Source organism: Dromaius novaehollandiae, chromosome 1 (genome assembly GCF_036370855.1).
Source record: "Dromaius novaehollandiae isolate bDroNov1 chromosome 1, bDroNov1.hap1, whole genome shotgun sequence".
Classification (NCBI taxonomy): domain Eukaryota; kingdom Metazoa; phylum Chordata; class Aves; order Casuariiformes; family Dromaiidae; genus Dromaius; species Dromaius novaehollandiae.
The window spans coordinates 26,221,584-26,237,582 of NC_088098.1; the positions used below are offsets into that span (position 1 = coordinate 26,221,584).

Genomic DNA, 15,999 nt, shown 5'->3' on the forward strand with positions numbered 1-15,999 from the left:
AAGGATCGGCGTTATATCTTGGGTGTGTTGCCTATTTTTTTCTCCATATTTCCATTAACCATTGATTATTCGGAATTATGTCGAGGCTTTAAAGATTTGCACTAAAGCAGAGGATGGGGGGGAGAGGAGGGAAGGAAGACCCTAAAGCATAGTGCTATCGTCTGTCTGGCATACCTGTTTATTTGAAAGCCTAAATGACAAAATTATGGTTTATAGGAGGAAGGGAGGGGGATAATGAATACTGTTTCTCTTACAATGTGCATGAACTAACACTGTGTGATTAATGTGCTTTGGTGACTTGGGTTAAAAAACATAAATTCTGCAGGGTTTCTTTGGGTGTGATCCGTATCAACACAGTAGCTGCCTCTAAAACATTGACAAATACTGTAGCTATAAAATAAATGTAGGTAATGTCAAAATATCAGAAGTCGTTGGGGATTTTTTTAAAAGATGTCAGTGATTAACTCTTGGGCTTGCAAACTGGGAATCATTTGATTCATAAAATCTGTGAGGCTTTAAATGTAAAATTATATATACTACCAAATATAAGGGGCACTGGTCAGTTCTGAAACTGTCACTAGCCAAAACTGTGAAATGCCAATAATCAAACGTGCTAAACAGTAAGTGTAAAAAAAAAAATTGCCTCATGATTTTTAAAAACAAACAATAGTACTCAAATTTACAACTTCATTTGGTTCTCCATAAATTAACATCTTTGTTAGCACTTTCTGACATCATTTCTTGTTAACTTAAGAACTGATAGCTCGATTTTTTTTCAGATATTTTGATGGCATGACAAATCAGAAAGAAGAGGATGTACTGTGTGACTAGACACAAGATCAGTTCTGTTTGTGGATTACATTTTCAGTAAGATGTATGGATCTATTTTTTCCTTGTTCTTATATATAGATCATGAGACTTGACTGAGGCAATATACATATCATCCATCCATCTATGGCGAACTACAGCCATGCAGCTGACAACATTTTACAAAATCTCTCTCCTTTAACAGCTTTTCTGAAACTGACTTCACTGGGTTTCATAATAGGAGTCAGTGTGGTGGGTAACCTTCTGATCTCCATTTTGCTAGTCAAAGATAAGACCTTGCATAGAGCTCCTTACTACTTCCTGTTGGATCTTTGCTGCTCAGATATCCTCAGATCTGCAATTTGTTTCCCATTTGTTTTCACCTCTGTAAAAAATGGCTCTACTTGGACGTATGGGACTCTTACTTGCAAAGTGATTGCCTTTTTGGGGGTTTTGTCCTGCTTCCACACTGCTTTCATGTTATTCTGCATAAGCGTCACCAGATACTTAGCTATTGCCCACCACCGTTTTTATACGAAAAGACTGACCTTCTGGACTTGTTTGGCAGTTATCTGTATGGTGTGGACCCTCTCTGTAGCCATGGCTTTCCCCCCAGTTTTAGATGTGGGCACCTACTCGTTCATTAGGGAGGAAGACCAATGCACTTTCCAGCATCGTTCCTTCAGGGCTAATGATTCCTTGGGATTTATGCTTCTTCTTGCCCTTATCCTCCTAGCCACACAGCTTGTCTACCTCAAGCTGATATTTTTCGTTCACGATCGCAGGAAAATGAAGCCAGTCCAGTTCGTTGCAGCAGTGAGTCAGAACTGGACTTTTCATGGTCCTGGAGCCAGTGGTCAAGCAGCTGCTAATTGGCTGGCTGGATTTGGAAGGGGTCCCACACCTCCGACCTTGTTGGGAATCAGGCAAAATGCGAACACCACAGGCAGGAGAAGGCTACTGGTTTTAGATGAGTTCAAAATGGAGAAGAGAATCAGCAGAATGTTCTACATTATGACATTCCTCTTTCTGACCTTGTGGGGTCCCTATTTGGTAGCCTGTTACTGGAGAGTTTTTGCGAGAGGGCCTGTAGTACCCGGGGGATTTCTAACGGCCGCTGTGTGGATGAGTTTTGCCCAAGCTGGAATCAATCCTTTTGTCTGCATTTTCTCCAACAGGGAGCTGAGGCGCTGTTTCAGCACAACCCTGCTTTACTGCAGAAAATCCAGGTTACCAAGGGAACCTTACTGTGTTATATGAGGGAGCATCTGTAAATCTTTAGCCTTGTGAAACACTACCATTCTCTGCTAAGCAATTGTGGCCTGTAGCCATGTCTTGAGAAGAAAATCAAGAATGGGATGTCAGCAGTTGTAAGGATTTGGGCAACATTCTGCAGTCTTTGCAATAGCTCACCTCTAATCCTGTTTTAAACCTAAACATGTTCCTGCTGACCACTGCTGAAGGTTTGTAATTAAGAACAAAGGACTGAACTACTGCCCTGAATTCCTTTATGTGGTTGAAATCTAGATTATGAAAGTAGCAGGTGCTAAGTATCAGTGCTAAATGCTGTGTATATCACTACATAAAATAAGACCATCAAAAAGATTAGCATTGGACATCTTAATAAATTAAGTTGATATGAGGTTAATGTGTTGATAAAACTAATTTTAGACATCTGAAGACCTTTAAAACATTTCATACAATTATTGTTTTGCAAAGACTGAAAACTGGGGACTCAAGTACTGTAACTGATTAAAGATGTGCCATGCATTATTGGATTATCACACTTACAAATCTGTTTGCCTTGTGAGTAAGTTTTGGGGAGCATTCCAAAGCAGTACTTTTGTTCAGATTTAGACTTTACGTTTTTTTCCAAATATATTACTCTTTCTAAATACCATTTTCCTTAACAGTGAAATTACTAACATTTAACTGTATTCTGTGGGTTTTGCTGATTTGGTATAAAGTTTAATAGACTCTTATTTATATTTTTTAAAAAGCTAGATATCAGTCTGTTAGGCAACGATAATGATAATATCCAGTCATAATTGAACAATTATAATTATACAGAATAAACACATGTTGCCTTAAAGGGTTATCTAGTATCTTCCATTTTGTTTAGCATTGAAGCAAATAAGCAAGGAAAATTGAATCAGTAACTCTGGTCAGTCATCTGGGAGTGCATGAAAGATCACTTAGTCCTCTTCTTTTTTTCCTTTTTACTCCAATGGTTCCCAAAATCAGTATGCACATCACTGGGATGATATGATTTTTTTCTAGGTGTGCCGCCCTTTCTAGTTTGTTCTGAGAAACACAGGCAGTTGATGTATGTTTATATTTTAAGACAGCTGTCATGGGGAGACCGCAGCCTTAGTATGATATCTTGCACAATTTGTGAAGCATTTATTCTACTGAAGGCACAGTCTTGTTTATATTTTCTGCACATTTTGGTGTATTGGTTGTTTTAAATTATTTAAGTTTTAACTTGTGAAAGCATATAATATGATTTCTTAGTATTTTAGAAATACATTAGAGTCTGTGAGTCTTTCCTTCTTTAAGATACAGATGTGTGGATTTCAATATAAAGTTGCATTTGCCAAAATTTACCTGTGTAGCTTGTTAATTTTCTTGGAATAAAATTTTACATTTTTCCAGTTATACAATTAACCTTTTTTATTTTGTCTAGTGAGCTAGCATGAAATACTGAGAATGTAGCCATTATAAATTATTATCCTTTGCAGTCACTGTATTTCCAAACTGTAAATGCATGAATGATGGGGACCACAGGATTGATAAATGATATTATCTACAGTAGCACTATTGTGTAGTTTATCACAATTACCCATCTATCTGTTCTAATATGTCAGTTATATTTAAAGTTACAACACAGTATTTGACATAAACTTCACAGTTTAATTTTGGAAAATGTGTATATTTGAAGCACAACATCATGAGTCAGTTAATCGTAAAGAGCATCAATTTTTCTTAATTTTTGGAGAGACAAGACTAGAGTTCTTAATCCAGTATTAGTGTATCTTGTCCTTTGTTGTTGTTTTATGACCAGCAAGTTAATATGTACCTACACAAGCAGCAGTCAATAATGAAAATGCTTAAATTTGTATGATAACATTATACAACATATGCAACAATTCAGAGAGTTGTGTCTATATGTGATCAGACAACTTGATCAAAGATTTAGTGAGCAATCTATTTGACCTCACTTACACTTTTATACTGAGGTTGATTGGTTGAGAGGCATGGCTTAATATACTGTGTTGAAACAGAAAAAAAATGCTAAAATAGTGAGTCCTCATCAGTACAAGAATATTTCAGAACATAATTTGAAACGGGGCCAATAAACTTCTACTAAAAGGACTTTTTTATTACATTGAAAAAGGCTTTGAAATTTAGATAGCTAAGCAATTGTCAGAGATAGCGAGAGTGAATAAAAATAAATTGTATGTTGAGAAAAATTCTGAAAGTTATCCCACTTAAGTTTATTAAAAGGTTGATTGGCAATAACTTCAGTCTAATTTCTATAAAATAGTAACCTTTACAAGGAACACTGATATTACATATTGTAATAAAGAAGTACATATAAATAAAGTTGTAAATAGTGTTGTAGTTGTAGAAGTAGTCGGTTCTGAAGATTAGCCAGAACATTTTCAACTATGAAATTTCAAAAGCTGCAAATTCAGGGCCTGACCTAACTCCTAATAAAGTCAGTTGGTGTTTTCCCATTAACTTCATTTGGAGCAGAAGCAGGCCCTAACATTTCTATAGTACTATGCTTCTGAAATACTAAGAAGGCTGTATTTACTATGCAGTGGGAAAAGAAAAAACCTATTTAAAATTATTTCCCTGGAAGTTTTGCAAGCAGTAACTGATGTAAATTAAAATAATAAACAGTAAACAAGTCTGAAAGCAAATATTTTGCTAAATGGTTTTCTTTTGATATGAATATAATTCCTTTGACTAACTGAAAAATACACAATTGTATTACTACCTGACAAAGGAAAGGTACTTTCTCTTTAAGTGAGTTTTTATAGTTGTTCCATAAGAAGTCTTGTGACAGAAGTACTTCCTTTTAATCTCTGCAGTGTTAAAAGATCAAGGGGATGTTCAGTGAAATTAAAAGGCAACATATCAAGTAATATTTTATGCAAAATTATTACTCAGTGGAACTCACTGGCACAGGATGTCAAGTAGTTTAAAGACTCCTACAAGGATTGTATGTATACATGAATTAAAATAGTACCTGCTATTTTTGTCATGGTTGTCATTTTGGTCCTAGTCAGCATATCAAACATCATACATTAGAGTATGAATTCAAAGGAGCAAGGAGGTTCCTTCCAATTCAGTACACTGTTGTCTGTCACAGTATGAAAAGCTTTTTGCTTTCATTGTAATACAGGACTTAGGCTGTTACCAAAGCTAGGATACAAGGCTGGTAGGTTACTGTTCTATTTCAGAATAGCAATGAATACAGCACTATTTTATATTTGCATTCATCTGTAATGCTTATGCGCATCGTGCAAAGTTAGCTGTTTTAATTTTCCTGAGTAAGGTGGCAGAAAACAAAAGTAAGGATACATGTCCTCAAGACAAGGCTCTCTGCCTCTGTTGTTTTCCTCCCCGCTGTTGCCCCACTGGTACTTTGACAGTCTGTCTGTGAAACCTTCTTCAGGATGTATTTCATTTCCTGAGTCTCATATTTCTCCTGCTCCAGGGCTCTTTAAGAAGTATTTCACCATCTCTCCTCCACTATAGATATAAGGAATCCACTTCCCCCAGCAGTAGCTTCTTGCAGCAGCTTCCCAGGGTTTGTCAGTGTCTGAGTTCCCCTCCTGAAGACAGAGTGAGACTACAGGTTCCTCCCAGCTTCTTTAGTAGTTTTCAGAGCGGTCATTCCACAACACTTAACTAGCAGGATGGAATATCTCCATCTTTTGTCTTTGGCCATGAAATAGATGCTACCCAGGTTATGCAGAGAAAAATGAGGATGGGAAGAGGGCAGCAGGAAACCATTGTCCTTCCCCTATCCCCATCATAAAGAAACCACAATTATTGTTGTGTTGCCCAGGAGCATCTGATTTTGAAAAGCATATTCAGTGCTAATGACCTTCTAAATGAACAAAATGTACAGTTAGCAAATGAAGGCAACATCTTTGGTACAGCTGCAAATTATTTTTACTAATGGCATTCAGTCAATCTCTAGGCCTTTAGGGCAGAGGAGTCCACTTTCTCTCTCTCCTTTTAAGTGCACTGAGTTTGTTCACTTGCATTGTCTTTGCTCCGCCTTTCATGCATGAGAACACTGTAGTTTTATTAATAGGAGCTCAGTACTGCAGCAGGTTGTTATTACTCATGGGTTAAAAAATAAAAGGGAAGTCTGATATTTTTGATGAGGTTAATTAGAATACGTATTTTGAATAACACATGTTTTTCAACAAATGTCAGATAAAAACTGGGTTGCTGGGCTCTTCCATGGTTACACAGTCAGTTCTCAGTTATTGGAAATGGAGTAGACTAACTTGCATAAAGCTATAGCATAGGTAATACGAAGCATATGCAAACAAGACTCTAAGAACTTCCTGTATTTACTGGATTTATCGAAGAATTAAGCTGAAGTAAAAAGTGAGATCAGAAATTCAAAGAGAAATGGTGGGTGTTTTTCCTTTTTTCTGCTTTGTTTTAGCATAGCACAGCTAATCTGCAACCTGGGTTACACACCCACAGACAACCAAGAGTCGACTGTACAGTTCTGCATACCACATAGACAACTTCCTTCCAGTTTATATTCATCGAGAACTGTATAAGTGCACATTACAAATTCGGCTGACTTTTGAGAGAAGGAGAAGGTTGTACCTGTGATAGTGTTATTCCAAACTAAAATTCAATATACCTTGTTAGCTGAAGTGACTTAGAGTGTGAAGAAATCAGTGATCTAAATCTGTAATGGTCATAAGTGTTCTCTGGTCCTGTCTATTAACAGGACAACATGACATTTTGGAATGCATATGCCAGCAACAAATCAGATAGTTTGGTGTTGCACACAATGACTTTCCTTGAGTGGCCTGAAAATAGCTCATGCTTTATATTTAGAAAAGAATATGATGAAGCTGTCCATTTAAATGGATAAAGTCTTTAACTAGCCAGCAAGGAGAAAGAAGTGTGAATTTTAAAAGACTACTCATTATAAATAGTAATGAGTTCTTGCTGTGTTTTTTGTTTAGCTAAACTGTGTAATTATATAAATATATGATGATAAATGAATGCCACAGTAAGTAAGTTAGACTTTTTAATTGTCTAAGGAGGAAATAAGTAACAACAATCTTCAGCCGTTTGAAATATAATAAATGTGGTCATCTGTATGATTCATAAAATTTGGGTAACAATAATTACTGAGATTTTCAGTACCTAGTGATTTTACATACCTGATTCATCTAAAGGACAATGTCTTTAGAGAGTGAGTTGACTGAAGCTCCCCAGTGAGAGACTTAACTGTTGGAATCACTGTTCTTGTATTGTGCTTTGTATTTAATGAGCACCTCAGATATAAAAACAGAATTCATACAATATAATCTTCAACAAACTCTGCATTAGCTATACTAAAGCTTCTCCAAATATTAGAAAAATTACTGTCTCCAGAGAGTATTCAAAATTATCCCTGTATTAATGGCAGAAAAAATCTACTTCACCTTTTTTAGAAGATCCATCTAGTTAAGGACCTATATCTTGTTGGTCCTTTCATTGGTTGGATAAGACAAGTTCTACTGTACTGTGGAAATAAAAATCCCAAGTATGAAATTATACATTTGATTTCAAATTATTATTCTACCTATCTATGACATTGTTATAGTCACATTTTACATAAACCTGCAAAGTTTATGGTTAAGAATGGAATTAATCATTTATGATACAAAACACCCATAACAAAACAAAAACAATCATATGCTCCCGGTTCATTTTTTCTCTTATTTCTGTGGAATGTTAAAAGTTTTAATTTTAGGAACGCAAAGTCAAGCTCTGAAAAACAAGGGTGTTGGAGGGGAGAGAAAAAATAGTTGAACAAATACATTTGTTAAGGTTGTCTCTGCTGTGATGAAGATTGTCCAGTATGTACTGCATTTTCTACATGGTAATAGTCTATCAACATGCCTACTTCTCTCCAGTGTATATATGCAATATATATAAAGTTCTCCTACCTCCATTAACTATGTCATTTCTTGACCTGTTTTATTTTCACTCTATAACCATAGAGCTCAGGCATGTTAATATACTTATGCAAATTGAAGAAATTGCTCAAAATAGAAAGTCTTGCACTTAATAATGTTGGAGGATGAAGTCCTCGAAATAGCTTAAGAGGAGGGCACATATGATGACTACTGCAGACAGTTGTGTTGTAGGATACAACAAAATTTTCACCCCTGTGTATGAGCTAGCTAAAATGCTACTGTTTTGCCACAGTGAAATCACCTGTGGAACAGGCCAGTCCAAGGCCTATGACCCATTTACATGTTGAGTGTAAGTAGGGCATAAGTTGTGCCTGTGACCAGTGTTAATGGGTGAAATTCACCAGTGAGAAAGATCAGAGATGTCCAGAAAACATTCATAGGCTACAGACAGGTAATTCATGTTTGGGGAGGGTTGTTTTGTTTTGTTTTTTCCTCAAAACAGAAATGATAGAAGAAGCAGAGGCCCGGAAATAAAGATTTTCGTTTATGCCCTGTTGCCCCCTCTGAAATCACTCAGAAAATTTTCTGGTTTGTTCTTGATTTTGTTTTTTTTTTGGAAAATGAGTGCCATCTCTGCCACTCCACCGCATCCCACCCATCACAAGTCGACCATTTGATTCACTTGATTTTATGCTTAATCACATCAGTGTATTCTTTAAAATACAGTTAATAGCAAAATGTATTTGCAGCTTTGCACTGGTAATGGAGATATATATCAGTGTATGTGCTTGCTCATTCCCGTAAGGATTTCCTGTGTTACAGACATACAAATCCTATTATTGAAATTAGGCACTCTACAATTATGCTTTTTCCTGAATTCTCTGTGAAGGCCCTTAAGCTTTGGAATTTTCTTCTATTTGATCCAAACCGCTCAATGCTGATTATTAGGGCACACCACAGGGAACATTTGATTTCTCTGACTGCGGCACTGTTTGGACATCATGAAGATTGGAAATGTATATTTAGCTCCTGTGTAATAATTTATGGTAATGACTGGGCAATAGAAGTGATAGTGATGGGCCTCCTAAAATAGTGTATTTGGATAACTACGACTTGAAATTACTTTGTAAGACATGAAGCACAAAGGAGAAGCACTCCTTTTATAGGATGATTGTGTAAATGGAAGGTAAACACACACAAAAATAAATACGGTTCTACAGGATTTTAATTAACAGACTGTCATAGCTGTAGCAAGATGGACATAAAGCTAGAAAATAGTAGAAAATAGAGTTCCATTCAATATGTAATTCCATGTAACTTTGGCTTTATTCCTGCAATCTCTACTCAATGAAAATTTCCCCTCTCTTTTGTGGAAACTGTCTCAATAAAGACTATAAGATCTTGATTATTTCATGTTTTTTACTTGGCTAGTTCTCAGTGAGATCATGGCATACCAGGAGTTTAAATGTAATCTATGTCATAGTTTATGGGCAAAACCAATCTTTTGACTGGTTTAAAGAGGAATTGTTTGTGCATATATGTGAACTTTTCTAAGATTCTCCAAAATAATGTAGTGTAGTTGATACCAAGCATAGAAAGTACAAGTTCCAGTGGAGAACACAGTGTGTCTCGCTATAGTATCATAAGTGAATACAAAGTCAGATGCAAGGAGGGTGAGGGACGTTTAGTGGTAGCTGAATATGCTTATAGTTGTAAGCAACGCTTTGGGGCTCAGTTGTATACCTCCTTGTGCATCACTGCAAGTTGCTAAGTGGCTGCAAGGGCATCTGCAGTAAAATGGTGAGGAATGCTTCTGCTGAGGCCTTACTCTGACTTCTTGTATGTAAGGGAGAGACTGGAAGTAGTACATATTATAGGCTACTTCCTGTTGCAAGCACCTTGTGTGGTGGTAGTCATGCTCTCTAAACCCAGCAGCCTAAGGATTTACTCCAGGTGGATTATTTGGTCACAGTCCATTCTGCTTATATTTTTGGAACTTGTTTTCCTTTCAGGACTTTTTTGAGTATTTTGTGTGTTTAATAGGTGAAGAAAGAAGTGTGTGTAAAGGGAATGAATGGATAAAGCAAATCACTTTCAGCAAAACCTTTTTGTGAGGAATTTCATAAGGGTGGAGAGGTACATGGAAGCCACCCCTCATAGTTTTGCCTCCAGACTCTTGTATTTCAGCTCAGCTAGCACGTGTACACACATGGGGCTCCAGTGAGCTGCCCCAATAAGCATTTAGTCTCATTCAAATGTAAATCTCCAGAAAGAAAGAGACCAATGTCTGTGGAGACTCTTGTGTATAGATGACCTTCATCTAACACAAAAGCTGAGATTTGTTGTATCCTTTTGTATTGGAGAAAACAGGATTCAGTTTTTAATCTTTCATATTAAAAGATTACCTAATAAAATTTGCTTTTAAGCATACTAACTTAAAGGCAGTTTCACAGAGAAGTCTATTGCCTCCTCCTAACTAGAGAACCAAAAGTCTAATTGGTAAACACATCATCAGTGGGCCTTGTAGAAATAATATGATTCTTTGGCAACAGTTAAGTAAATGCTGATATAATAATTATTACTACAATATTTGATTGCATTAGTGAAACCCCTGAAGAGGTAAATTTCATGCTTTGCCATTTTCCCTACACAAATATCCTCATTCCATTCCATGCAAGACAGGTTTGGCAAATGTGGATGCTTTTGGGTGGTATTGACATCTAAGCCATGCCATCTAAGGACAAGTGCTGACTGCTAAATAATTTATTTATTCAAAGCTCAGAAGAGACTATTATGTCTGTGTAAAACTAGCTACCACAAAAACAAACTATGTTTTCTTAAGTCATGTATGAGATCCATTAAACCTTGGCTTTGGTACCTGGGTATTGTCAAACTTAGCACGCAAGCCTAATACAGAATTAGAAACCAAGCTGTGAAGATAATTTCTGGTCACTGAATATGACTATGAAATGTTACTGTTGTATGCATTCCATTTGACTACTTCTTTGCAAATGCTGCAAATACTGAAAAAATCAGTATGATGAGACACAGATAGGAAATTCCTGACCATACTGAAATTAGTAATAAAATGCCTACTGCTTTCAATGGAGTCAGGAATCTGTATATAAACCTTAATTTCTGAAATCAATGGATTTGAGTTAATTATGCCCAGCATGTCAAAGAAATGAGTTTTTAAGGCCCAGCCCACATACTTAAAAGTTTTAGTTCTTTATTTTCTTTATGTTAAGGTCTTCATATTATGCTTACTACAGTGAAATCTGAACTCCTGTTATAATTTGTATTTATGTAACCATGTTGCTTAATAGCCTTTGTATTAGATTCTGTGAAAAAAGCACAGTCTCTATCTAAATGCAAAGCATTAAAACATAATACAGATGAGTAGAGATAGATGGGATAGATGGGAAATTATGAGATAGTATTGGTAAGGATGATGGGCAGAGAGGTCCCAGCATATTCAGACCTTTTGTTGAGAGAGAGATCATGGAAAAGTCTTAAGAAATTGAAAACAATGGGATGGATTCTTAGAAGAGAAGTGGAGCTTGGGAGAAAGTACAAAGTCTGTTACCTGAAAATGTAATTGTCAGTGATGGCCTGTCACCATGAGCAGATTGGAACCTCTTGATAAAGAAAGAAAGTTGAATGAATGAAGTGTCATTGAAGCTGAATGAGGAAATGAAAATAATTACTGATTCACAGCATTAGGTGCGAAGAGGTCATTAGAAGTCATGTTGAAAATAAGGTTCAGTGAAGACAGTTGTGAAAGCTGAGGAGATGGACTGCAGGTATTCATTGCAGTCAATGAGCTTAAAAATGAGAGGTAGAATAAGATGGTATGGTAGTCGCCAAAATGTCTGGGGTACAGAACTTACCACCACCACCACCTTTTTTATCAAATTAAGGAAGAGATCGCATGATACTTGAATTGTTATGGGTGAATCAGAGAACAGCAGGAAGCTGGGGAAAACAGCAAAGGAGTGGTTGAGGGACAGGACTGGATACTGGAAATGGTGGTGGGAGGTGAAGATAGCTGAAGGGAAGGCTGGAAGAATGACCAAATTTGGATGAATGTCCTTGGGCTAAAGCAGGGACATGTGGATTTGAGATTCCAGGAGATGGAGCACTGAGGGAAGGATGGAAAGGATGATAATAATGAGGAAAGGGAATGACATTAGTTGAGGAATGGGAGGGTCAAAGAAGTGAAGAGATACTGTGTTGCAGAAGAGGAGTATGGCAAGAGCAAACAGTGAGTGTCACCCAGACAGGAACACGTTGCTGTTGTCTATTAGAAGTTCAGCTCCTCGTTGACTTTATGATAACCCATGGCAAAAGAAAGCAAGGCTAAGGGATTCTGCCAGTAGTGACATCTGGGCAGCTGTGGTCCCACAATGCTCTCAGGGTCTTGGAGCCTGTATTATATATAAATAAGTTCAGTCAAAGCCTGAAGAGAGAAAGACAGAATTGTATCCATTATTTACCATTCATTCCTTTTCACATTCATTTTAACAGCATTTTCTGTTCTACTTCCATACTCTTTTTCTTGCCTTTTTATGTAATGTTACTCTACTAAAAAATCCTACGTTTTTAGTAAGTGACGCTATGTATTTAGAGTATGTTGGCCCAGCAATTTTGATGACTTCCAAACTGAATGATAGCTTTTCAGAACAGTGAAAGTGCAGTTTCTGTGCAATTTGAGAGCACTGCAGTATTTTATTATCATTATCTCCCATAATGGTGGTATCTTGGTCTGGTCAACTGACCATTAGGACAAAAGCCAGTAACTTCCAGGTTCTCATTGCAGCTTTGCCACTAACATCATTTCTTGTGTGACCTTGGATGATTCATATAGCCCAGCTTTTTGGCTATTCACTGATTTTAAGCACTGCTCATTTTGGGTTCCCATTTTAAGACACTAGTGAATCAATTCCCAAGGGAATGGAGCATCCATAAGTATAAATTACATTAATGTCATTTATAAGTGATAAAACTGATCAAAAATGTTAAATTTAACTTGTTCCTCCAAGTATTGGCTTTCTGCAGGAAATTTCAACTTTCCAAAATATTTTTCAGACTTTTTCTTCTTGAGAAATTCAAAGTGTTCTGCGAAGAAAAGCTCTGTTTCCTGACCACACTGAAAAGATTAGGCCCTACAGTATTTCAGGATAATCTTCCAAGAATAAGATATCCAGATTAGTCGTCAGTTTGAGAATGTGGGTTGCAAACTTTTTTTCTGCTTAGTTTGCCAATTGAATAAAATGGCTAATAATGAAACGTGAGTGATGAATTAATTAGTTAATGTTTCTAGATTTCTGAAAATTGTTATAAATCAGGATTTCCTCACTGTAATTTACAAGACCACAGTAATACACCCATAGCTGCCCTAGGCAAGCAAATAACTTTTTTACTTATTTCAGTGAAAGGTTGATGAGACAGTATTGTGGTCAGCTTTTATTCCTGACTGTAGACTGCAACCCAAAAGTTTGGGGACAACTGCTGCAGATGATTTGGGATGTTCAGATAACCTAATCTTGCCAAGAGATATGTTCATTAAGTTGTCAAAGAACTGAAATGTATGCATTGCCCATCCATCTGGCATATAATTTAAATACAGCCGAATTCCTGACCTCAGATATGATATAAGCATTTCTGAGTAGGCATGACTGATACATTTGCATAAGCAGAGGCTCTTAGAATAAAAATGCATTTTAAAAGGAAAGTAAAACCCACTTCTGAGATCTAGAGACTCATGACAACATTGATAGATAGTAACATACTCAAAAAAATATTTTACTGAGTGCTAAATAATATTTTTAAAATGTTTGCACAGGATTTTTAATACAATTAATAAAGTCTCTCTGTAGCCTGAAGAAAGGTGTCACCAGCTGAAGTGCCTGCAACTGAGATACTGAATTCATCACAATGAGTTTTCTGAGGGCTGAATAGATAATCTGCATGATTTTAAATATTAAAAGCCTTTGTCAGGGTAGATGTGCCTGCAAAAATGCAAGCTGGCAGTTACACATGATTAAGGCACAGTTGTCTGGGCAATTCCATATCTGGGTTACCACCAAATACTATAAATAAAAACAAGTATTGATACCCCATTTTTAAAAAAAATTATTACTTTTGCCAGACAACCATACTCTTGTCAGTTAGGTGGATTTTAGCAATGTGTAACATCTTAATACCTGAAAGCAGGTCACACCAATTCAATGTTAGAACCCAAACCTGCATAACTCATGTCATATACAATGACCTTATGGGAACGGTAGCACTATGTATCCTACATGTGTCACTCAGGTGTCTTGTATGAGCAGCCTAGGTTCCCTTGACTGTCAGTGGAGCTTCAGCATTCTGTGAATTCTGGAGGCTTCAAATGTAGGCTCCTAAATTAGATCTCAAGGTTCAATGGCATGAGTATCCCCTTCAACGTTTCTTCAGGTCTCTCTGAGAGACAACTGCCTCACTCTTATGACTGAAATCTAAGGAAAAAGGGAGAATCATTCTTCTTTATCTGTGCAGGAGAGCTGGTGCATGAATTTAAACTTCTTCACAAGCAGATGGCAATATTTTCTTTTCTCCTCCCTTTTCAGCATGGAGCACATCACTCTCTCCAAGTCACAAATCTGGGATATGTTTACCAGGAGAGCTAATAGCAAAGCCTCCCTCTGCTGTATGAGCAGGCTAAAAAGTGATGTATTTCTCAGTCTCCTGAGCATGCTGAAGCCCTGCTTCACTCATGTGGGCACTTCTGAGCAGCCTGTCAATAGACATTTTTGTCAGTGGGGCTCTTACGGGTACCCATGGAGCACCCATGGCACCAGCATGGGTGCAAATGGCCCTGCCTTCTAGTAGATCCTCAAAATCCACATGGATTTTAGTAGTTCCATAGGGCAGAGAGTGGGCCTGTGACTTCAGTCAGCACTCAGATGGAGAAAGTGGAGACCTGTAACATTTTGCTACTGGAGGTATAGGTACTGGATATTTTTATGGCAGTTATTCTATGACGATTTCCTCCGCACAAGTACTTCCCCCCTCTTTGTCAAATTTTGCCTTTCTGCTTGTTTAGTTGCTACACACATGAGAGATCCCGTTCTTGGAGGGCAGCAACAGCAGAACTCTGTTGTATTTGTCCCTGTTCAACAAAAATTTAGCAAACGTAAATTCATCTCTTGCGCTAGCTCTGTGTAATACCTTTATGCTTGCTTCCAAGGGTCTCATTGTAGGAGGGCAGAGTTCACTCCCAGATGACGACTTCAAGGTTTGCCCTACCAGGACTGCTTAAATCTATGAGGGTTTGCAGCATCTAGTCTTTAGTCCATCAGAGGCTACATCTTTTTTGTTCAGCAGTATGGAGGCTCAAGAGCAAGCTAAAGCACAAAATGCTCCATGACCCTTGTTCTGTCCATCATAGGTCCTTGCTTTAGGTCATAATGACCATCCCAGAGTATCTTCCTACACATATCATCCAGTAAAGAATCCAAATGCATTTTCTGCCCTACCCTGGTACAGAGTATTCTGGGATACATATGGTGGGTTCAAGCCAGCAAATATGCTATGCTTATACCTGTCCCATTGCCCCTGCTTGAAGGGCATGTTTAAAAAAGGTGGCTTGCTAGCTCTTGAAAGCCTACCCTTGTATGCCGGCCTGCATCCAAACAGTTCAACAGTTCAAGCTAGGCTTGTGCAGTGTAAGCCACGTGCAGCTCACAGAGCAACATCTATGATGTGGGGGGTGCGTGGGTAAGCAAATGATTCTCTACCCCAGAACCGAGGTGGGATGGGCATGTCCTCAGCCAAGGGGCTGATACTCATGCCTTTGTTTTCATTGCTCATGCCTCTAACCCAAGCAGCACATTGAGTAGCAGGAGTTGCCTCTGAGGCAGCGAGAACCAAGGAATGAATAAGCCATGAGTACTGCAAGGTGGTCAAAGGGAGGAACTGCAGTGGGAGGGATGGAAAGAGACAGTGGATTTCAGTGTGGTCAAGTGAGGGG

General features: G+C 37.6%; 1 protein-coding gene across 11 annotated transcripts in view; it reads left to right on the forward strand.

Annotated features, from left to right (window-relative positions):
• The window catches only part of GPR85 (G protein-coupled receptor 85), a 54,823-nt gene that overhangs the window by 1,357 nt on the left and 37,467 nt on the right, over positions 1-15,999 (forward strand). For 9 of the 11 annotated variants that reach the window (XR_010388007.1, XR_010388004.1, XR_010388010.1 and 6 more), the window contains exon 2: positions 780-874. Coding sequence is in view for 2 of the 11 variants with exons in the window: in XM_026117730.2 (XP_025973515.1) it covers positions 955-2,067 (1,113 nt within the window). In the remaining 9 variants the exon portion in view is untranslated. Of the gene's footprint in view, positions 1-779; positions 9,394-15,999 lie in introns of those variants that run through there. The other 2 variants (XM_026117730.2, XM_026117731.2) reach the window with 1 other exon arrangement.